The 25,408-nt window shown below is 23.7% G+C and overlaps 1 protein-coding gene across 1 annotated transcript in view; it reads left to right on the forward strand.

The window, feature by feature from the left end:
* rg (A kinase anchor protein rugose) overlaps positions 1 to 12,825 on the forward strand; it is a gene marked incomplete at its 3' end in the record, with an annotated part of 28,756 nt that extends 15,931 nt beyond the window's left edge. Inside the window, exons 26-36 of the mRNA XM_011501259.1 lie at positions 864 to 1,038; positions 3,833 to 4,219; positions 6,134 to 6,264; positions 7,815 to 7,925; positions 9,041 to 9,242; positions 9,621 to 9,956; positions 10,785 to 10,911; positions 10,989 to 11,097; positions 11,279 to 11,454; positions 11,888 to 12,162; positions 12,695 to 12,825. Coding sequence (XP_011499561.1) covers positions 864 to 1,038; positions 3,833 to 4,219; positions 6,134 to 6,264; positions 7,815 to 7,925; positions 9,041 to 9,242; positions 9,621 to 9,956; positions 10,785 to 10,911; positions 10,989 to 11,097; positions 11,279 to 11,454; positions 11,888 to 12,162; positions 12,695 to 12,825 — 2,160 coding nt within the window. The remainder of the gene's footprint in view (positions 1 to 863; positions 1,039 to 3,832; positions 4,220 to 6,133; positions 6,265 to 7,814; positions 7,926 to 9,040; positions 9,243 to 9,620; positions 9,957 to 10,784; positions 10,912 to 10,988; positions 11,098 to 11,278; positions 11,455 to 11,887; positions 12,163 to 12,694) is intronic.
* Positions 12,826 to 25,408: the final 12,583 nt, after the last annotated feature.

Raw genomic sequence — 25,408 nt, forward strand, 5'->3', positions numbered from 1 at the left:
AGAAGAGATGTAATTACGCATCATAAAAATTTAAGGTTTATTACAGATAAGTCAAACGGTCAATTAAATGTGAAAATATATTTCCTGTTCGTAACCGGATGTGTAGATGCGGAAGAATATTTTTACATTGGCCAAAATCACTGTAACGAGTGATTTATATAACTGAAAATTATTAAAGGAATATTTATGCTAAGTTAATTTATATTTATACTATTTATTACCAATTATAAACGTTAGAAATTCAGTATTTAGAGTTTTGTATTTATTAAATTTTTTTATAAGTATTCTCTACATATGTTATTACTTATTTTACATGATTATATAAGATTATAGCAAAATTATTAATTAAAATATGACCTTTTCATATTTATTAAAAAAAGAAAGAATACAACTATTATGTGTGTAATTATACAAAAATGTAAATAATCTATAATGTACTTTGTAAGACAATATTTTATTAAAACTTGAATTAATTCGCTTTCTATAGTTTTGATATTACTGTAAATTATTGAAAGGATATATACCAACATATCCAAAAATCCTTTCAAAGTAAGAAAATTAGTTTAAAATAGTTAATTGTTAATTTTTCATTAACTACATTTTACAAAATATTTATTTAAATGATGTTAAAAAAGATATACTTTATCGAATAAGTATCATCAATATTTAAAGTCTATTATTATATATTTATGAAGTTATTTTAGTAGGTAAAAATACCTATTGACAAATAAATAAATGAAATCAATTGTCGTGATAATATTGAACATTATATAGATTATAAAGAAGAGTTATAATTAGTATACTGCAAAACATAGTAAATCTTCTATATTACATTAATATAATTCTGTTTTCAAAATTTACAGGAAGAAACTAAACAGGCTCAATTTTTGTCCCTGGCAATAGTTTACTTCATTTCTGTATTAATGGTATCAAAATATCGTGATATATTAGAACCACCAGTTTCACAACGGCAACCTTCTAGTCCTATGCAGACAGTACAAACTAATGAAGAAAATGTAAGGCCTAGTAGCCCACCAGGCAAGTAACACTTTCATTAATTTTTTATTTATAATAATAAGTAAGCATTTATATTCATTAAAGTTTATTGTCTAAAAAATTTATATCAATTCAAACTTTTTTTTAATTTTTAATTATTATAAGTTCGGTCACGTTTCAGATACTGTTACATTAACATCGTTGATTGTAATTATTAATTAGACTAATTTAATTTATGCTAAAATAAAATAATTAAAAATATGTTGAAAGGTAATGTATATTACCTTGTGTATCTAATTTCCTATAAAAATTATTAAATTATAAATAATGAAAATTGTAAGATCTTTATATTTGATCAAAGTATTGAGTTATAATTCGAATAACAACATTTGTTTCCTGTTAAAAATATTTGAATTAATACTGTTCATAATTTTTACTGTTTTATGAAATCGTTTAAAATAATTATACAAATATCAAAATGAAATTTATTTAGTCTAATTTTTTTAATTATACTTAAATATTTCCAATAACAAAGAAATTTACATTTCATAAATTTAGATGTTTGAAATCATAATTTATTTTAAATTAATTAATTACATTGGAAATTAAAATTTATCTTTTACGTTTATTTGTGTATATTGAAAAAATAAATAAATGTATTAGGTTACAAATGAAGTATAGATTTGTATGAGTTGAATTTTAAATTCACTCAATTTAAAAATTTAGTATACTTAATACCAATTTATGGTTATTGATTATATAAACATTGTTTTAATGCTTGGATATGTACACAATTTTAAAGGTGAATATATATATATATATATATATACAAATAATGATTATTTTAATAATACCTACTATGAAGAACTAAATTTTACTAATAATTATTTTAGTTGCATATACATTTCAATAATGATAAATATATATGAATAAGTAAGATATATTTTTAAGTTTATTTTTAAATACAGTTTATAGTTTAAATAAAAATTTGTAACAATAAAATATCGTTATTACTGTAATACATAAACGGCTTTCAGTAATTTATCATATCGTGTTTCTTCCCGCTCTAGAACATTTATATAATTAATATAATGTATGATAGATGTATTTGGTATTTTCAATATGATTTGCATAAAATATTAAATATAAGATAATTATTAAAATAAATTCAATTATATTATATGTTTAATCTTTTATATTTATTATTTCAGAATATTAATAAGTTTTTTAACTTTAATTTATTTCTTTAGAAATATATTATATTTTTCTAATAACAACAATATTAAAAAATAATAAAATCATATGTAAAAAAAATTTCAATACGTTATAGTATATAAAATCAATATATACTATTAAACAAGCTTTGTGACTAGATAAATTATGTTGGGCACTTATTATGTTTAATTTTAAAGTTATATATATAATATATGAAATATTCATTATATGTAATATACGGAAAATCAACTATATGAAATTATACTTTAGACATTTTTCAAATATATTGATGATATTATAATTTCTATGAATGAAAGTTAATTTATAATATCTAATAAACTACAAAGATTCTTTTACATTTTTATTTGTATTAATTTAATATAGTTTTAATTAATATTAGATGTTGAGATTTATGATATGTAATTCACTGAAATTTAAATTCTTAATTCTTTAAATTCAATATAAATTTCAATGAAAAATGTAATATAAATATAAATATAAATTTATATTATATCAAAATTTCATTTATTTATATTTATTTATTATACTATTTATACAATAGTACAATATAAAATCTATATAGCGCTGTATAAATTTCAAAAATTTCATTTGTAGTTTTAAAAATAATTTGAACTGAATTTATTATTTTAAGTTGCAATGTTTTGTCCTACAATATTAAATAACACTTTTTTACGAATTTTTAATGGTACTTTAGCAATAAAAGAGTTTTACTGTTTATTATACTATTATACTATTATACTATTTTACAATTATAGCATTATAATATTCTTATTTATTATTTTATTATATATGAAAGGATTAGAATTTCTGTAAGTAGAAGAGTAAAATGTCTATCTATCTGATTTATATATATATATTTTTTAAGGTATGTTAAAAGAATTATTTTCATTATTATTATATATTCTGAATTAAACGTTTATCATCTATCATTATGATTACATTTAAAAGGATATTTGTTTTAATTTTAAAATATTTTTATATAGTGTAGAATACATTAATAGAGAAGTATATAAATTTTAAAATATTCATGTATTTCCTTTTTTAATATTTTTCAGAAATGTCAAAATTGTCAATATACTACATTTGTTACTAAGAACAAGTTTATTATTGTAGATCCACTCATTATTAATATAGAGAGTTATTAATTATCTATTTTTTTCTAGATTTTAATTAAATTATTTCTGCAAAAGTATATTTAAGTAATGTTTGTTAACAGTGTTTGTAATGTATGTTATAAGTTTTTTAATATATAATATATGTAATATAAGTTTTGGTTTACAATAATACCAGAAAACAATATTTCATAATAAAAGCTTGTTCTTGTTGTTAATTTGATATCTGTATGTGATAGCATTTAATATTAAAATACTATTCTTTTACTATTGATATTATTTTATATTTACGGGGGAATAAAAATTAAATAATATACATACATATATATATTCGGTGAAATTTTAATGAAGTTTTTAAGTTACCGATGCATACATGACATACCATTGATAAAGTAATTATTATAGTTGAATTGAATTCTCGCATGAGAAAAAAATTTTTTTTTAACTAATTAGCCAGCGTATGGTAACGTAGTTATGATTGTCTACAGCAGACGTGAACGGCGGTGGAGGAGGGCGGCCTCTATTTCCACAATGGTCGCATCACGTGTATCCTCAGTTCCTCCCTGGTTCCCACCCCAACGCGAACGCGAATGCCAACCATCACATCGGCCAGCACCATCACGAACACCCACCGCTACCACTGGTCTCAGAACAAACACTCCGTCGCCGTCGACAAGCGATTAATCCCTCTGTCGCCAGCTACTACATACCTAATCATTATAGCAACCATTATAATCATCACTCTAACAATTATAGTTATCATCGTCATCATCATTATCATCATCATAATAATAATAATCATCATCATGCAATACAAAAGCATATCGATCATTCCCAAAACATCTATCATAGAAACTCTGGTTACGGTTCGCAAGGTAATTAAAGGCTCGTTTGAATTATCTTTCTATTACGGAAGTTATCACGGAATGCGTTGCATACTCTTTCAATGTGTACTGTCATTTTTAAAAATATTCCTTTTTGTAGTATTCATTTTATTTGCCAAACTGTATAGTTTTAAGATTCATTATTTTAGTATTGTCTTTTTAATTTCATCTAGACTTATTTTGTTTGAAATATTCGTAATATTTTCCATTGTATCTTTCTTAATTTTCTGATGTTTTCTAGAGGCTATAAATCTTTTATTTTTCCTAAAATTCATTCACAACTGATTTTGTGAATGATAATTAATTAAGTATTTAAAAATATTATTATATTACAGCTGAAATATTATTAATTTATAAATGTTCTACAACAAATTCAAATTTTTATAGGAACATATAATAAAAAATTTTCTTAACTTTTACTTCATTAGAATTTCATTGCTATGCATACATTTTAAATTTTTAATTTAGATTAAAACTTTGGAAAATTATAAATAATAAATAATTAGCTTCGTGCGATTATTTTAAAATAATTTCAATATCTCAACATATCTATTCTTTTATTATTATCGATGTAACATTAATAATCTATAAACAAATTAAATATGACTAATTAATTAATATTCTGAAATAATAATAAAATGTTCATGTTTTTATTTATTTTTTGTTTTTAATAATATAAAATAAATTTTAAAGCGACATTGTCTGCTTTCATGAAAATTATTAAATGTGATGTAATAAAGTTAATTAATGAAAAATATATTTATAGAAATATAAGAAAAATTGTTTAAAAATATGAGAATATTTTAAGATTATGATAAATAAAAGGTAGTAGTTTTATATTTTATCAAATTTTAAAAGCTCATTAAAAACTAGAAAATTTTATAACGAATGCATAACTGCTTGGTGTTTTATTGCTTGTGAATTAATTTAAATAATTATAATTACAATTTTATAAGCCAAAAGCGTTCATTTTGACATTAAAATAAAAATGTAAGAGATGTATATCTTTATGTGTAAAAAAGCATTTTTAAAAAATCTTTTGTAAAATATGTTTGAATAAATTTATAATTAAATGAAGATAAATGTGTGAAATATTACAATATCATTTATTATTAATATTTTTATTGATTGAAAAATAATTTGGGTTTATAATTAAAATATGTTAATGAAGTTTATATATTTTTAATTTCTAAATGTTTATATTTACTATTTGAAAAAGAATTTATATAATGAATTATAATTATTTTATTAATCATTTCTTATCTTATATGATTAGACATTATTATTATTTATATGTAGAGTAATACATTTGTTCAAATGAAACCCTATTTATTAATTTTTTTTTCGTTAACTTTTCGTTACCGTGCTACATATATTTCTGTATTTATAATATTATTTAGATTATGTAGATTACGATAGTATTAATTGTGAACGTTCATGCTTGCATGTTGCTTAATAAATTATTTAAACCCCATAATTACTAATAGCTTCCCGAATTCTTATAAACTTGGTAGTGTAATAAATATTAAAAAGAAAATATATAAAGTAATAAATCATATATTTTTAATCTAAAATAATGTTCTTTTGTTATTATGTAAGTAATGTAGGAAAATAATGGTTTTTATCAAATTATGTAAATATAAAAGATTTTATAAATAGAAATAAATATTAAATCCCGTAATGAAATACCTTATTATCATTTTTAAAGTATTAAACATTTAATTATAATATAATTATAATCAAGAATTTAAAAAATTATATTTTATCGAATAAGGGGAAATATTTTGAAATTTATCAATAGGAATAGCATGATAAAATTTCATTATTTAAAATTTTATTAAATAAATAGTTTGAATCAAGTATTAAATATATATTATACAATCATGAATTGTCATCGTCTTCTAGAAAGCGGAGGAGTTATTAGTCAATCTGAATCTCAAGATGATGGAGAATACGAAGTTATTATTGTTGATGAAAACAATTCCTCTATTTTGGCCGATCAAGATATTCCATCTTCTGGTCCACCTTCCACAAAGGTAACGTTTATTATTGTTTGTATAAAATATACTTTATTCTTCATATTTTGTATAATATATTTATATATATTATAATATAATATAATTGTTTTGAAACCAAATACTACATGTAAATATTTAAAATATAAGTATTTAAAATGACATTTGTATAATTTTTAAAGTGCATATATCTATTTAAGTATATTAAGTAATCAAAAAGAATATATATACATTTAGTAGAATTGCACGTTGATAAGAATTTTGTTTTTTATATTTTCTATACTACATGAATAACATTTTTGCGAGTGAAAATATATTAATTTGGTTGTTTTTATTTTTTCTTAATGCATGTATTGTAATTTAGAATAAACAACGTAATAAGTACTATCAAAGTTTATGATTATTTTATTATACTGTTATTCTTTTTAAATAATGTTTGCATGCTGTATGAAAATATTATTGTATTCATTATTTCAATACAATATAAGCTACAATATCAATGTGAATATTTAACATTTTTAGTACTATATTAGAAAGTAAATTCATTTATACACTAGATTTGAAATAATTCTAAAATTACTATAGTTAATATTTTAAAACAATAGATGATTTTTATAATTATTAAATTTTATTTTAATCAAAATCGCACACGAGTTCGTAGATCTATATCAATAAACAAAATTAAAATTAAATTGAAAAAAAATCTTTCACGTCCATATGAATATATATTATAATCAAAGGTTAATTTATAGTATTATCATAATAATATTTTTAGAAAATTAAATCTCTTATTAGTTTGTAAGTATTATCTAAAAAATAGTAATAAAAATATTAATAAACTTTCGTGTTTTCTTATATTTTATGTCCATAAATAAGTAACATATTTTTTTATGAAAAATCGTAATTAATAGTCAAATTCTAAATTTATAAACACTTATTTTTTCAAAATAAAAAATTACGTGTTTACGTTTCATTAATACATGTATAATGGATATACAAAATAATACTAATTTAAAGACTTATATATAAATATTTTAGATTCGATTTTTTAAGAATTATATTTATATACATTAATGTACAAAATTTTAAAATACAGTAATTCTGAAATAATATTAGAATAAATTTGAAAAAAATAATTATTGTAAGTAATAAGTTTATTATAATTATTTATTCATACATTTATTAGATTATATGTAAATTTAAAATATGATATAATCTGTTTTATTAGTTACTAAAAAATAAAAAAATCGAAATTCGAGTAAAGTTTTGTGTGTTGTTCTATTACTTAAATCTTTACTGCTACATATTAAAACAAATAGTTTTTATTAAATAATAATAACTAATAAGATAGAAATATAACAAATACAAGCAATGAAAAATAATTAATTTTGACAACCATCATATTAAAAAGATAATATTTTTGAAATCCTAGGTAGTTTTAAATATTATGATAAAAAGAATGGGGAATGAATTTAAATTAATAATTTAAGATATGTGCAAAATTTTCTTTTGTATTCTTCATATAAAACTATATTTGTACTTAATATACGTACAAACATCTGGTACTAAAGGGTGGCCACAGTGGTGTACCTCTCTCAAGGACAATCCTCGAAAATTACACCTTGACGGAAACAACATTTTGCTCTACCACAACAATTGAACCACTGCCATGCAAGCCACAGGTAAACTACGGGAATCTGAATGATAATATTATTGAAAATGCACATACAATCTGAAGTGCAGAAATTTATATCCACATTGTTACATTATTTACAAATATTTTTTCAAAGAAATTAATGTTGTACTTTTTAAATTAAAAATATACTACCAAAATAATTATCAATGCCCGGTGATTATACCTTTTTTTAATGGGTATATGTATAATGAATTTCTTTTCTTTAACTTATAAATTTAAATTAAAAATATTAATATTTATAAAAGTACAATATTTTTCACATATCGTATGAAACAAAATTAAAGATTTTTGTAATAGAAAACACATATTTTATGGTTAAGCACCTTTAACTAAATTAAAGGTATTCATGTAATATTTATTCTACCTTTTGTAAGCCAATAGATGTTATTTCTTCGTCTACCTGTCTCTCTCTCTCACTCACTCACTCTCTCCCCCCCCCCTCTCTCTCTCTCTCTTACTTTTTTACGAGAACTTTAATAAAGTTTTATAAACCCTTAAAGTGTGATCTTTATATTTAAAAGTATTATGTTTTAGATTTATTAATTTTTCTACTATATACAAATGATTTGCATTTTCCTGTAGTATATCTTTAATCTGATTATACTTTATTTTAATTATTCTCATTGCATGATCATACAATGATAAATGGATACAAGTTTGAATATATTAATAATATTTGTAATATTTGTAGTAAATTATTTATATAGTTTTCATAGAAATAGAAGTTTAGACACATTTTAATAGCAAAGTATGGTAATGATTTTGCACTTATTTAAGTCAGTTATTAATGTAATAAATAACATATAAATAGAAATGACTAACATAATTTAATAAAATAGAATATAGTTAAAAATGGAAAATATACGCAGGCTTATTTTTATTTCGAAAGAGTTAATGTAATTAATTAATAAGGCGAATAAAGTTTTACAATTATAATTAATCGTATTCTTCTTTTTAATAAGAACATTTAACAAATTACATCGTATCTAAAGCTTTATGATTATCTACGTATTAAAAATAAACGAAATTTTTTATAAGATTTTACAGTAAGTCCAATAGAATATCATAAACCAATTTCCAAATTGCAAATAATACTTTTAGAGCAATGATTCAAGTGAAGAAAGTATGCATCGTAATAACGCCACTGCTGATGGGAGTCCATCCGAAATAACAACGGATAATGAAAATAAACATAATTCATCAGAAGAAGCTTGGACTGATGTAAACCTTAATGAAGAAGGTGATGCTGTTATGAATGATCGCGATGACCCAAGAAATATTCATAATATCGTCCATTCAGAAGGTACGTAATGCTATAATTATATTAAAACAAAAAAGTAATGAAATAATGTTCACCAAATATGTTTTTTTATTATTGATCTTTTAAAAAATTAACGTTTAAAAAAATACATTTGTAATTATATTTTATAATTATAAATCCTTTTATAATAATATTTTATAATTGTTCAGCAAAAGAAATCCCGAAATATTATAAAAATAAATGTAATTATTAAATAATTTTTACATCCATTTACTGATGCATACGTATTCAGTCAGACAGCAACTGTATTTTAAAAATATTATATTTAGAGATTATGAAATTTGATTGAATATAACAAATTTTAATTATAATTAATAATTAAATCACAAATTTACATGGAATTCTGTATTTTTATCGTAGATGTACTATCAAATAATGAGGATAGTATACCAGTTCAAGAAATTCTCGATAATTCTGAACGAGGTGAAAAACCTACAGCGGAAATTTCGGTAATGCGTGTACCAGACCACCTGGTGACAGTCGCATCCTCACGTCCCGATGATTTATCCATCAAAAGTTTGGAAAATCATCTACCAGTGCCGACACCTTCACGCGAAGCTTCTCTGACCCAAAAATTAGAGATGGCTCTAGGTTCTGTATGTCCACTTTTGCGTGAAATTATGGTTGATTTCGCTCCTTTTTTGTCTAAAACACTGGTTGGCTCGCATGGTCAAGAATTATTAATGGAAGGAAAAGGTAATAATAATATGAGTGTCATCATAATTTAAATGTGTAAAATAACTATCGATTATTACATTAATTTATCCGTACTCATAAAAATTTAAAGGTAATAAGATCGGCATATGTCATACCTACATATACATTTTTATTTTCTACAAAAATATTTAGAGTTTGTCATTTTAATAAAATAATATTATAAAGATACATTGAATATCAATAATATATACATGTGTGATAATATAATTGAAAATTTTTTATTCATATATTTGCATAGTTAATTTTTTCAATTTACCTAATTGATCTAAATTAACTCCAATATTTAAGTAATTATTAGCATACGATCAACGATAATAGTTTCTTAGTGAATTTTTGGTTAATACATATATTTTATGTAAAAAAATTACAGTTAATAATCAAAATTTACAAAGGTATCAACAAATTTATCGTAAATTTTTCTCGATAATTTTTAAAGTATTTGAATATTTTATCAAAAGTTTTCAAATAAATAGTTAAATCAAGATTTTTGTAAACTATAATAATATAAACATAAATCTATACATTTTATAAACGATTAATTGACTGTATTAAAGATATATTTGATATAAAATATATATCGCATATAATTTTAGAAATGAACTATTATTTGGTTATAAAATATTAAGTTATTATTGGTTACTTATATTTGAAATGTCTTTATTAATGTATGCATTAATAATGTTTCCAATAAAGATCATTGAATTGGATTTTGTAAGAAATTTATAACATAAAAAATAATAATATTATTATATTCGCTTCAATTTTTTATAGATAATTTTTTAAATAATTTTATTATTCACATTTAAGGTTTAACGACGTTCAAAAATAGTAATTCTGTCGTTGAACTTGTGATGCTTCTATGCTCTCAAGAATGGCAAAATTCTCTTCAAAAACATGCTGGACTTGCTTTTATTGAACTCATAAACGAAGGAAGGTTAGAACTCTTGAATATTCAAATATATTTTTTAAAATAGCATTATACGAGTATTTTATTAAATAAATAATTTTTAGGCTTTTATCTCACGCAATGAAAGATCATATAGTACGGGTTGCTAATGAAGCAGAATTCATTTTGAATAGAATGCGTGCTGATGATGTACTTAAGCATGCTGATTTCGAGGTATAACTTTTAACATATTAATATTAGTATTATAAACTATTCTATACTTTTGTAAAAAGTATAAACACTAATTAAAATTTTCGATAAATTAAGAAAAAATTGCTAATTGTATGAATACAAGGAATAGGATCAAGTTTTAATTTAGTTTTTTTTTAATTTTTTAATCATATATTTGTTGTAGACACAATGTGCTCAAACTCTATTAGACCGTCGTGAAGAGGAACGAACATGCGACCATTTAATTACTGCGGCTAGAAGGCGAGATAATGTTATTGCTAGTAGATTACTAGAAAAAATTCGTAATATTCTTTCGAATAAACACGGAGCTTGGGGTTACATGGATCCCATTGCTGCTAGGTGAGGTCTTTTTGTAATCTATTCAACTAAAAAAAACAGACTTATTTTTATAGTATAGTATTTGTATTTATATATAAAAGTAAAGTGTTCATATTTAATTATTTGATAATTAATAATATGCATAAAAATATATATCATTCAGATTTTTAAATGTATATATTGATAATAGCTTGAAGTTGTAATTAAAAATTTGTAATATATATTATAATGTAAAAACAAATTTTTTTTTTTAATTTCATTTCTAAAATGACCTATATAAACAATAGCACCAGGAAACCTTAATTATGTATGAAATTAAATTAAACATTTATTTTATATCGAACATATATACTATGTTTATAATCATTATAATATTTATTTATTTATTTATATTCAATTTAATAGGTTTAAGTTAATATTTATTTATTAACCTATTCATGTTTTGGAATTATAGACTATCAGAATACTGGAAATTGGATGCTTGGGAAGATGATGCCCGCAGGCGGAAAAGATTTGTGCATAATCCATTAGGCTCGAGTCATCCTGAAGCAACTTTAAAAGCCGCCATAGAGCATGGAGCCCCCGAGGATGCAATTCTTCAAGCCCGTGAAGAATTCCATGCACATCTTGCTGCTTCTAGAGTTCATCAACAGCAACTGCAATCTACGGATCTTATGGATGATAGTGAACTATTAACCGATGACAGAGATCTTGATGCTGACCTAGTCGGTATGGAAACGAATGATTTACTATTATCCATTTATTTTCTTTTATGGTAATTAAAAAATATTTTAGTTCTATTTTATTCATAAAAATTAAATGAAAATGAAGTTATTATTATTGTTAGATTATGTTCTTAAAATCATTTTAATTTTCAAGATAATAAAATTATTTTCTTATTTTCTTAATAATTAAAATAATAAAATATATTAAAGTAAATATAATAGAGTTGATAACTGTTATTAATGCCACGTATTTCTAATTAAATATATAATCGAAACTGATATGCATAACTGCTTTTAATTGTCCAAAAACTATTTTATACAAAAATTCTCATAATATTTGGTATTTAAAACAAACATTTGAGTAAACACCTATTAAAAAAATTACTGTTATTTATAATTTATTAAAACATTAGTATAAAATCATATTATTGGTAATTATAGTCAAATTCAAATATTTTTAAATTCATACATAGTATTATATAATATAACATTATATGTATGTATATATATATTTATATATTTATATTTCGGGTCAGGTCCAGTAAATATTAGTACAAAGGGAAAACTTATAGCTCCTGGAATTGTTGCACCTGGAATAATTTCGGTTACATCATCAGAATTATATTTTGAAGTTGACGAAGATGACGTAGAATTTAAAAAAATTGACGATGAGGTAAGTTTTTATAATATGTATCAATGCGATTAACATTTATAAATGTTTATACATTAATTTTTACTGTTAAAATTAATGTAGTATTTAAACATAATATTCGCCTCGATACGCCACAAATTGTCTACACTTCTAGTTTAATTAATTTTTTAGAATAACCAATTTTACGCTACTGCTCATTAAAAATAACTACAAAAGAATATTTGTTTCATTAAGATAATTTAATTTTAAAGTTTTTGAAAGTAATCAGATTAAAATGTTGACTATCTCTCTAAAATAGAGTCAATTGTAGTCACATATGTATGTCGTATATTGTATTTCTTCTTTTTTTTTTTTTGTTAACGTATTGCACTGTAAGTAATTTAGTGTTTTGGAAATAATCATGGAGATATAAAGTTTAATTTTTTTACTACTCATTTTATTATTTATAGATATTAAAATGTTTTTATTTTCAGTAAAATACAATAAATTTTCTATTAATATTTGCCTTAAGAAAACGAAGTGTATTATGCTTATTATCGCTATATGAAAATTATTCATATTATTAAGAATTATTATCTTTTGTGGTAAATGAAATAATGAATAAAAATAAGATATAAAATCAATGAAAAAAAAGACAGATACATCGTTACCAATACATCGAGTGTTTATTAGAGTACACTTTGCACTTATTTTTATGAGGCTCATTAGTCGAAGAAGATCAGGTAAGGAACGCTTCAGGGCTCGAAGAGAGACTTCGTAGAATTTGTAGCGATGGATCACTGGAGGGCTAGTATGGGACTTAAGCGATCGTAATACATATACAAGGAAAAGATACGTATAAGAGTTCTGGCCCCAGGGAGGCAACGAATGCATTTATATCAGTTCGTATCCATTTGACCATATCTGTTTCTCGCTCTCTACCTCGCTTTTAATATCGTATTTCTCTTTCTTCTTCCTTTAATTGTTTTTTTTTCTGGCTCGATTGAGTCCTTTTACTCTTCTTCTACATTTCTACATTCTGTTCTCTCTTTCTTTCTCTTATGTATATGTAACTTATATGAAAGTGTATTAGTATATATTCGCGATGTAGTGCAGACGGTTTCTCTCAATCCACTTCTCTTTTTTTTTATATACTTCCAGGCAAACATATTTATCGTGATTTATCGTTAACACGAACCTTCTGTCTGTCCTCTCTCTCTCTCTCTCTCTCTCTCTCTCTCTCTCTTTCTCTCTCATACACATATATGCATATTTGTATAAAGATTAGATAGAGTGCTGTATGTATTGAGTCCGCTATGCAAACTGTTGAGTTATTAATTATTTAAGAAAAATATCAGTAATGAAAAATAGACATTTGTGCTTTTAGATGAATCACTGTATTAGAATATTTAATGATTTATGAGTTTTTCAAAATATTACGAAACATTTTCCAAAGTTCTAATGGCTATCTCAATATTTACACAAATATGTATGAAATATATACAAAATTGAGTTAGAAATACTCGAAATAAAACATACTTTTATCTACACAAGAATTTTTAAAGTTGATTCTGAAAAGATGACTAGAATATGTATGTTAATAAATAAATCTTAAATAAAATTTTAATATTTATGTTTCTTTTAATAAAAACATCTGAATATGCATAACTGATTACTTAAAAAATATAAATAAATTTATTTGAATTTGAAAATAGTTTTATATAAACATTAATGCATTAATTATATAGCCAATCAATGAAATCTTGGAATATTTAATATTTATCTTTGTATAACCCAATAAAAACTTTTTTAATTTTATTTTGAATATTTGAATGTAACTATTAAAATTTTTTATATATTCAATAAATAAAAGGTATATTATTTAACAAATACAAATATTTCCTTTAAATTTATTTTATTTTAATACTTGCCAAGATTTAATACATAGACATTTGTTTTGACATTATTTAGAGTAAAAAATAAAAGTTAAACAATTTAATAAATAGATTGTAATTTTTATCATAGTTTATTATAGATAATATAAAATGTTTCAATTTATATTAAATATTTAATTCAATATTATAGAAATATACGGTATAAAATATAATCATAGTCGTTAAATAAAAAATTATATATATAACTTTAACAAATAAGTTATAATTATTATTTATCGTTTAACACACAGTGGAGAATATACATATATATATATTTATGAAATTATGCAAAGAATTAATTTTTTAAAAGATTATACAAAAATCCAATTTTTAGTTTTTGAATTATTTAGCAGACATTTTTTATTTATTTACAAGAAGTTGTCCAAAGTAGCAAGTATTGAAGTTTTAGCGTCCGAGTGTTTGGAACAATTAAAAAACGTTGAATAATAATTAAATTGAGTAATATATTTATATAAATATTATCTTATCTTAAATTGGCCTTATTACTAAATATATTTTATATGAAAATTCATTTAAAATTAAAAAAATAATCATTACTTTACAGCTACGTCGTAAAAATAAGAAATGTTGGAATTTATATATTGGCATTTTTGCGATTATATATTATTTTTTGTGTTATCAAGAAATTGAATTTTACATTGTTTATAAACGATCATTAATTACTTCACTTTCAAATTTCAGTTACAACTTAATAATTTTAATAATAAACTTCACCAATGATTTTCCTCAATTATATAATTTTAATTATATTATTTAAATTATCGTTACAAAGAAAAAATAGCCTTAATAAATTTAATTCGAAGTCATTAATTCGAATCATAAATATATTATTAAGAGTTAAGTACATACTAATTTTGTATTCATAATTACGTTGAATATGGCATTTTTCATAAAAAAAATTATTTAAAATGATAGAAGAATCCGTTCTGCACTTGCTGATTATAGATAACTTTTGTTAATGTAATGATCATTATTTTAATTAATTTTATTTTGACAAAAACTTTAAATATGTTATGTTTAATTGTATAATTAATAATATACAGAAATTTTTTTTATGAAATTGCAATTGTTTTCTTTAAATGCTGAAACATCATTGCAGTAGTTAATATGAATAATTATTTTGTTGTTATTTGTTAAATGGTTATTATTAAAAAAAGTGTAACTGAAAAATAAAATATTAATTTTTAAAAAATATTTGTATAATAAATAAAAAATAAAATTATAATATTTTATATAATACGATGAATTTTTTAAAATTGTTTTTTTATTAAGACTTTTTTTAAAAATATGAACCACACAAATAATTCATAATTAAATAATTAAATATTTTGTTATTATAAGTGAATAAAATTATAATTTGTTTTCATTATCTAAAATAAAAGAAGTTCAATTACTTCAAGAATTAATTTATATATATATATATATATATATAGTATTGTGTAATAATTTTTATTACATTACAATTATTTTGTGATATTTGAATATATAATGTATATATGCTCATGTGCATAGTTGTACATCAAAATAATTAAAATATATATATTTGAGTTCTAATAATATATAAATTAATGACTACTTTTTAATTTAGTATGACAAAAGCACTTGTTACATCTATAAATATTTGGCAAATATAATTTTTTGTATCATTGATTGACAAAGTAATCCTTTGTAACTTTGTATTAAAGAATTTATTGGTAACTTATACATTTAGATATTTAAATATAATAATTCATTTATTTCAAGAATTAATCTATTATATTAAGTAATAATTCGTTCTAATCTGTTATATCAAATAAATATATATAAACACTCCAATTTTGAATTATTAGGTATATAGTATATTTTATATATCTTTTATACTCTAATGATTATAATTATTCAATATTAACATTAAAAAGATAAATCTTTGGTAAATTAATTATTATTTAATAAAAATTATTGCGATTCTGAAATTTTTGTTTTTATATGTAAGGTTTTGGTTAAAAGAATTATTCAATGCTTATTTCGAACATTACTGATATTATTGTCAAATTTTTTAATATTATTTAAGAATACATCAGTTTGTAGTATTTAAATATAAAATAAATGTTTTTAATCATTTTTCAAATATAAAATTTCGTCAATTAGTATCTTGAAAATTAATATAATTTTTCAAATTTTTCACTCGATTATTAACAGATTCAAAAGCATTTAAAAATTATATATATAAATAAAATTACTGCATGTGTGTATGTATATACATACAGTACATATGTTGCAATACATACATTGTAATACGTATATACAAATGCATGCATGTAGATAGATAAATAGAGAAAAAGAGCGATTAATGTTTCCGTGCTTTTAGAATTGAAGAAAATATTCGATTATTTGAACAAAAATGGAAAGTAACAGAAGCGATGGTAACAAATACAAGAAAGAAAGGCATTGTAACTACTTGCCTCCCAACCCTTTTAAAAGTGTAAGTGTTCCGTTTCAGAGCCAGTTAACTTTGGTAATCATTCATCAATTGGAGGAGGGTAAGAACAGGCGGGACTCTGTCTGCCGATCTTTTTCCCTCCCACTCCTCTTGCCAACATATACACACATACTCTCTCTCTCTCTCTCTCTCTCTCTCTCTCTCTCTCTCTCTTGTTCTCTCTGTCTAGATCTCTCGATCTTTCCCTCAACAAGGCAGAGTAATTACTGCTATTAACACGGACATTTCGCCGGTGGTCCGGCAATCTTCCTAGCACTCCGTCATACGGTTCACGATGCATAGTCTCGGCAAAGGTTTTCTTCTTAGTTGCTGTATATACATAGTGTATACTAAGTAAAGATTGTATATGTACCAAAGTATATGCAGGTACTGCAAATGTTTAACGAGTATCAAACTTTATTATTCTCAATATATAAGTTATTGATTTGAATTTTGCTCTTCAATTGTATTTATGGAAATCCTGAGAAACAAAATATTTCAGATAATTAATGTTCAATATTTGCTTTTAAATCTTAAAAACAATGGAAATTCAAATTACATCGAAATAAATTTAATTGATGAGGAATATTCTTATCAATAAAAATATGAATGAATCAAGAGATTTAATTTAAAAGAATTACTTCAATAGACATAAAAATTTTAAATAACATCAATCTAAATTTAATAATGTGGTATATATTTAATTATCTTTTCTAGATTTATATATATATATATATATATATAAATCTCAAATTTAGACTATAAAAAAGAAATATAAAAATAATTACATTGTAATAAATTTTATACCTTTAAACAATTATGAAAGAATCTATTAAAATATTCTTGAGCACAATTAATAAATTTAAAAATGAAGAATTTTCAATTTATTTAAAACAACTCGTATTAATTTATTTAATTTTAATTCTGTTTAATTATTTCAAATCAAATATAATTATAATTTACATTATGAATATAAAATGAAACTGCCAGAATTACTTATTGAAAAACATGTGTTGTATATCGATTGAATTATTAATGTTATATTGTTACTACAGTGTGTGAAAGCTATATCTTTCTGGTTAAGTATTTTTAATCGATATACCAAATACTTTAACTAAATTATTTATGAATAACATAATACAATGAAATACCATAAGATTAATAAATTTTCTGTAAAACCTAGATTTATAAATTGAAGTACAACATTTTAAAACTTTATTGGAAATGTTAATTTTTAATTTTTGAATCAACATTAAATAAATACTGTTAAAAAATAATTCGTTTTTAAATAATTAGTTTTTAATTATGTAACTTAACATGTTACTGGAATTTATACGTAAATAACTAAGTTTAATTAATTTTATTCCTCGGTACATGTTAGATACTTAATTTGTGCATTTGTGTGCACGATGTATACATACGCAAATTTTATTATGCATATTTTACGATAAATATTCTTGGTTACACTTGGAACAAAATCTATTATTTTGTAATGTGGTCGAATAATAAAAAATGTTGAAATACAAGAAATAACTAATACAAATTCATGTATGATTTGTTTTTGATTTCCTTTTGCGTGAATTTATCACACACGAGCACACATATTTGTTGGTATATGTTTGAATATTAAAAATACATACGCATGCACAATAAGTTTTGTTAGAGAGAGAGAGAGAGAGAGAGAGAGAGAGAGAGAGAGAGAGAGAGAGAGAGAGAGAGAGAGAGAGAGAGAGAGAGAGAGAGAGAGGGGTACAATAAATATCTGCCTAAGCAAAGAAAAACGAAAGATAAATAATACGTGGTACATATAGTAGGAATTGCAGCAGCAGCGATGGCGGCGCTACTTACGCCGTCAGCGGTAATGACAGGGTGCACTCGGGCTGTTTGCTTAGCGAGGAGTTTAGTGAATGAATCCACAGGTGGGCACCATCCGTCACAAAATCTCAAAAGAGAGAGAGAGAGAGAGAAAGAGAGACCGAGAGAGAAAACGAGAGAGAGCGAGTCAAGGAGGCACCTTCACCACGCCTATAATTCACTACAACGATAGTCCAGCTTGTTTTCTGTATATACATGCATACTCTATCTCTATGTAGCCCTCTTTGTATATACATTCCCTGCAGCACCATCTAAAAAATTGTTTACTTTTTTACTACTGATTCTATCAATCTATAACTTGTATTAATGTGTTATCGAAATTTATTTATTATCTTTCTATGTGTTTTTGTTTTTCTAATCTTATATTTCATATACTTATTGGCATTATTTTTGTTTACACTTTGTTTAAATGTTATATTATTTTATTAAATGATTTTAAGTGAACTTCTTTTCTTATTGTATTTAATTATGATATATTCATTAATTCTGAAATTATACATTAAAAGTTTAATAACAATTATTTTTACCTTTATATTAAGCATTACATTTATATTTATTTTATATACTTTATAAATGCAAATTATTTAAAAATACGCAAAATTATTAGTTTATAATTAATTTATATATACTAAGTATAAGCAATGACTGTATTTGTTTTATGTTCAATTAATAAAAATATAAAATAAAGCAAAATATAGGAAAAATTATTAAATATAAAAAATAATATTTTTATTAGTTCGTACATAAAACACAATTTGAATAAATTATATAATCTACATTGTGATATTTTTCACCTTTTACGAATTCGTACATAAATTTACACACACGCATACATACACACACACACAAGTTTGTTTAAAATGCAATTAAGTTTGTTTAGAAGTCAAATAAATTAATCTATCTATTAAAGCTTCGTTAAACATTATAGAAGCTATTAAAACGGAAGTACGTTTTAAAAAATAAAGGAAGAAGATTCTTGTTCTCCTTGAAAATCTACCTGTGCACCTGCCGACAGCTAAGACAGACAGCACAAGACGATTGCCTATGATATCCATCATCCATGCTTGCTTATTTATTCACTCCACATCTCTTATTCTAAAGCCGTATAATCGACGATCACGCCTATTATAATAGGTCGCCGAGTATTTTACTTTCTTTTTCTTCTATTTTATTAGCATTCTTACTGAAAAATCCCTTGACTACCGTGTCGAAAGTATACTCACATACGCCTCTGCATTTAAATGTGTGTCGACATATAGGTACTTGAAGATGACAGAAAGTTGGAGATGCTAATTTTGTAATTAAGTACGACAGTAAGTCATTAATAATTTTGAACTCTCATCAATTTGATGATTAGCTACTTTTTTTATTCTAGCATATGCGTACACACTGTAATGAAATAATATTAATAATAACGATAGGAAAAATAACATTGCCGATGATACTAACTGTAGAATAACTCTTTTTATGTTATAGTGATGTTTAATTATTTGTTTATGCTATGCTAGAATTATTCTTAAAATATAAATATTTAAACAAAATATAAATAATTTTAATTAAAAACTTCCTCCGTGTTTAGTAGATATCTGTTTTTTTATTAATTTTTATTTATTTTTGTAAAATTAATTGGTTTGAATTCTTTTTTTTTAACACTAAATTACTTCATTTTATTTTTTAATTACACTTTGAGTTATTATTAAGTTACAAAATTACAAAAAATGCAACGAGTCTAGATTTAAATCTAGCATTTTATAATTTTTTTTTTTCATAAAATGTATTATAATAATTTATCAATATTATGTTGCTGATTAAAATAAAATTTATTGATTATTATTTTATATATTATTTATTGTAAATTCATTTGAAACTTGAAATAAGAAAAATGTTTACAAAGAATAACACAAACTTAAAAATACAGAAGTGAAGATATAAAGAAAAAGAACGATGTGCTTGAATAGCTTGTGAATGATTATTCGGTTGTTGGAGCCTTGACTTCGTGGGAGGGGGTACACTTTTTGACTTCGTTTTATACATTATATAGCTGCCACACGCGATGTAAACATATATTCTCTTTCATTAAATGTTACCTTCTTCAAAATTTCCCATTCTTATCAGTGATTTAATGCCTACATTATGAGAAAAAATAAAATTTGATAAGGTATAATTGAGGAACTATCTATTTTATCTAAAATGTTTCATAGTACTTTCAATTTACAGTAATACAAATTTCCTTTTGAACTATACATTTGTATTATAACCTATCTAAATAATGTAGAAATCTTTATTATTATATAAGTATATTATTTATATTTATATTTTTATAAAGCTAATTTATTGAATTACAATATTCTGTATCCGAAGTATAAATTGTAAAATATTTTCAATTCTTGAATATTTTGTTTTCATTTGTCATATTTTTAGTTGAATTCATTTATTTTAAAGCTCAAAATTATATTGAGATAAGAATTATTTTCAATTGTACGAGTATAAAAATGTTGATGTATTTAATAGTTTATTGATTGGAGTTGTTTATAATATTATACTTATGATAATAACAAGTGATTATTTCAATTTAAAAGTAAAAAATACGATACTTTGCGTTTAAAAATTATTCAAAAATTGTTTATAATTGTTAATACATATGTTTATGATATAAATGTATCCGAATAGAATTTAAACAGTATTTTGATGTGTACTTAGAAAATTGTATATAGTGATATCATTACGAATATTATTAAATGTAATATAAAATATTTTAATCATTCTATTTATATACAGTAATGTTCTAATTAATAAGTATATGAATTGTTAACAAAATAAAAGCTAAATTAAGGCTTTGATAAACCTGTTTATATTCAGTTTTATTGCGGTTATTCTAGCCAAAAATGAAAATTCATCAATATATCATTGATAAAATTTATATTAAATATTATGATATTAAATATTAATTATTAGTTGTTTAATATTTAATTTCATGATTTTAATAAATATATCAAATTCAATTAAGATATCGATATTTTATGTTAATGATCCTTAATATATCACAGCTAAATTTATAAGATACTTAAAATATAAAAATTTAAAAGTGTTTTAAAGTAAGCCTTATTTTGAGAACAAATAAATACTTGTGTTTATCCTATATTTAAATGAAAAAATTAAATATATAACAGAACATAATTGTGAAAATAAAAATATCATTTAAAGGTATTTTTTGCAAAAAGGATGAATAAGTTTATACTATAAAAAAAATTTTATCGAAAGCTTAAGTTCATTGATAAAAAAGAATGGTCTAATCTAAATAAAGTATGCGCGTTAAAAAAACAGGAGAGGATACAAACGAAAAAAAAGGCAGAGAAAAAGCTGAGCCACACAAATGAAAAAAAAAGGAGAATGAGGAGGAAATAGGGATGAACGAGGAGGGATCCCTCGCGCTCGCTCTGCCCGCGGCTGGTGGCGCGACGTTCGTTGAGTTATAGTGCAGGTTAATTATACAAAACATTCAATTATACCTTCCTCCAGTGAACACACCCGCGCGCAAACATGCATTCGTGTGTGTATAATCTTTTCGCTTGATTCTACAATGAGGAGCGAGCCTTATCCTTCTTCTCTTAAGTACTTTATCCTTTCTTTTTTTTACGTATACTCGTCAATGACGCTTACTTCTATTTTAATTTTAAAGGAAATCGTCTGTACTAATATGCTTAATAATTAATATTATCTCGTTGTCCAATAATTTATTTCCTTAAGGCTGATTAATAATTTCAAATTAAAATGAATTAATCTACCGTATTAATGTTAACAAAAACATTAAAAATGTGTCACCTTAAAAAAAGAGAATCTCATATCTCTGCACCTTTCTTTTTTCTATTGGAACAACCAAACGTTACGCATTCACTGTGATTTTCTCATCGTGCTCGTGCCATTCGCTCATTTCCATAAAATGCCGCATCCTTCCAGGAAAGCCAAGAATTATACGCATCGAGAAAACGAGTCCATGGGCTGATTTAAGAATTCCGTTCCCAAGAGCGATACGGCAACTTGATTCTAAGCACATGAGACACCGCCGATGGGATCTCTCGCAACTACGCGCAAAACCTTGTCACACTAAAAGCGCGCGGGGAGCATCTCATCGACGGCTCGATTATCAGGGTCTCACGCATACTCAGACAAGCGCACGCTCTTTCTTTCATTTTAAGTCTTTTTTCTCTATCCGTTCTTGTCTTGCATAATAACGTAACATCGTGTCAACCATATAGGGAGAGGGACAGGAAGAAGGAGAGTCTGAGAGATAGATAGAGAGAGAGGGGGGCTTATAGGAGGCAGGAGGTAGCATTTATCAAGCTCGCCAGATCCACGGAATGTCTTGAAACAAAAGCTACGAAAGAATTTTCAAGTTGGATCCACATTCAGCTAACTAAGACAAAGGAAAGAAACAAAAATTTGAGTGAAAAAGAGGCTATAAAGATAAATCGAAAAAATATTCTAAATGAAGGCAATTACATATTGTTATATCTTAATAATATGGAAATAGCCTTAACTAACTTATTTAAAATTTGTATTTCAAAGTACATGCTGGTTTATTTATACTTATCATTGAATTGAAAATACCTGAGAATCTTTAATAATGTTGTAATTCATGAAAGAAACAGTATAAATGAATTCGTATTTATATTTTATAATATCAATATATTTTCAAATTTATTCTATCCAAAAATAAAACATCTTGTTATAATGCTATTATTATTAGTACCTATATTGTCTCGTTCGATAATATAAATATTATAATCTCTAAAATGTTGTATAATTTTCAGTATTTAAACATAAATATTTATTGAATGATTTATAATTATTAAGTTTCGAAAATAAAAATACTAATACAGTTTTTAAGTTACTAATTGTGTTTAGCATTTTTATATTAAACTTATATTTTATTGTTCCTATGTATGTCATAATTCACGAAAGGTACAAGAATTAAAATATTCGTAATAACTAGCAATCTGAATTTCATTTCATTTTTCATATTTAACAGTGTGAAAGTCCCTGAAAGAGAGTCTTAACTTGACAGAAAAAAAAGATTGAAGCGAAAGAGTTACAGGGAGAAAAAGAAGAGATAAACTGCGGGAGAGATAGATAGATAGATAGAGAGAGAGGGAGAGGGAGAGAGAGAGAGAGAGAGAGAGAGAGAGTGGGAGGATGGGAGAGAGTTACAGACACGTGTGGTGACTGGTGGTCCGTGGAAAAAGGTGCTCGTAAGTCCCATCATAACGCAGGGACTTTACGCGCTGGCGCCGGTGCCCCCCCGCGGCCACAGACGCCGCCTCGCCGCTGTATAAACTATTCGTATGGGATGCTCCGCCAGAGTACCAAATCTGTATATATTTCGGATAAAGGGCTTATGAGGGAAACGAATTGAGGCTTTGAAAGGCAATCAAATAAGAAGGAAAATACAATATCAAATGTACAAAGTTTGCACTTTACAAATATTGAAAACAATAATTCGCCAAATAGAAAATTACGAATGTGCACTAACATTATTTCCAATAGTGTAATTATATATATGAAGCGTAATATGGACTACCTCGTTTCATTTGCAAGCTAATTGATTATTGCAACAAGAATTTCGAAGTTTGCTTGCGTGATTGGAATTCTAAACTAGATAAATAATTATTTTAATGTTATCATCTACATTGTTCTAAATAAATAAAATAAAGTAATGATATTTTCAATACAAAAATCGCCAATAAATTAACACAAATTATTAGTAATATAATAACAAAATCTAATCAAATACATATGTGTGTGTGTGTGTGTGTGTGTGTGTGTGTGTGTGCGCGCGCGCGCGCGCGTGTATATATATTTATAATACATATTCTAAAAACTAAAATATAAAAAATAATATCGAAACCAGATTGAAAACGAAACTATTAAAGTTTGATCGTTGTTACCATGATAACTGCTTTCATTTATTTGAGTCCATGATTTTCATGAACCGACAATTCTGATTCCCTCTCCCTTATTCGAATAATACTACGTTACGCCATTCATTTCTGAAATAGTATGGTTATTTCAATTCATACTTTTTACATTTCTTAAACTTTTACATGATCTGAATTTTCAATCATATCTCTATTTTTCTTTATATTAAAAATAAGTATTTTATAAATTATTATTAATTAAAAAATATCATTAAATTATTGCTAATCATAATTATAATATATTTGTTAATTGTTAGGCATAATATAATCAGTGTATATGCTTATGTTAATTTTGTAAGAATAATAAGACTAATAAAATCAATTTTTTGGAGATTTCTTTGTCCCCATATTTTTAA

The sequence above is a fragment of the Ceratosolen solmsi genome, unplaced genomic scaffold (genome assembly GCF_000503995.2).
Source record: "Ceratosolen solmsi marchali unplaced genomic scaffold, CerSol_1.0 scaffold57, whole genome shotgun sequence".
Classification (NCBI taxonomy): Eukaryota; Metazoa; Arthropoda; class Insecta; order Hymenoptera; family Agaonidae; genus Ceratosolen; species Ceratosolen solmsi.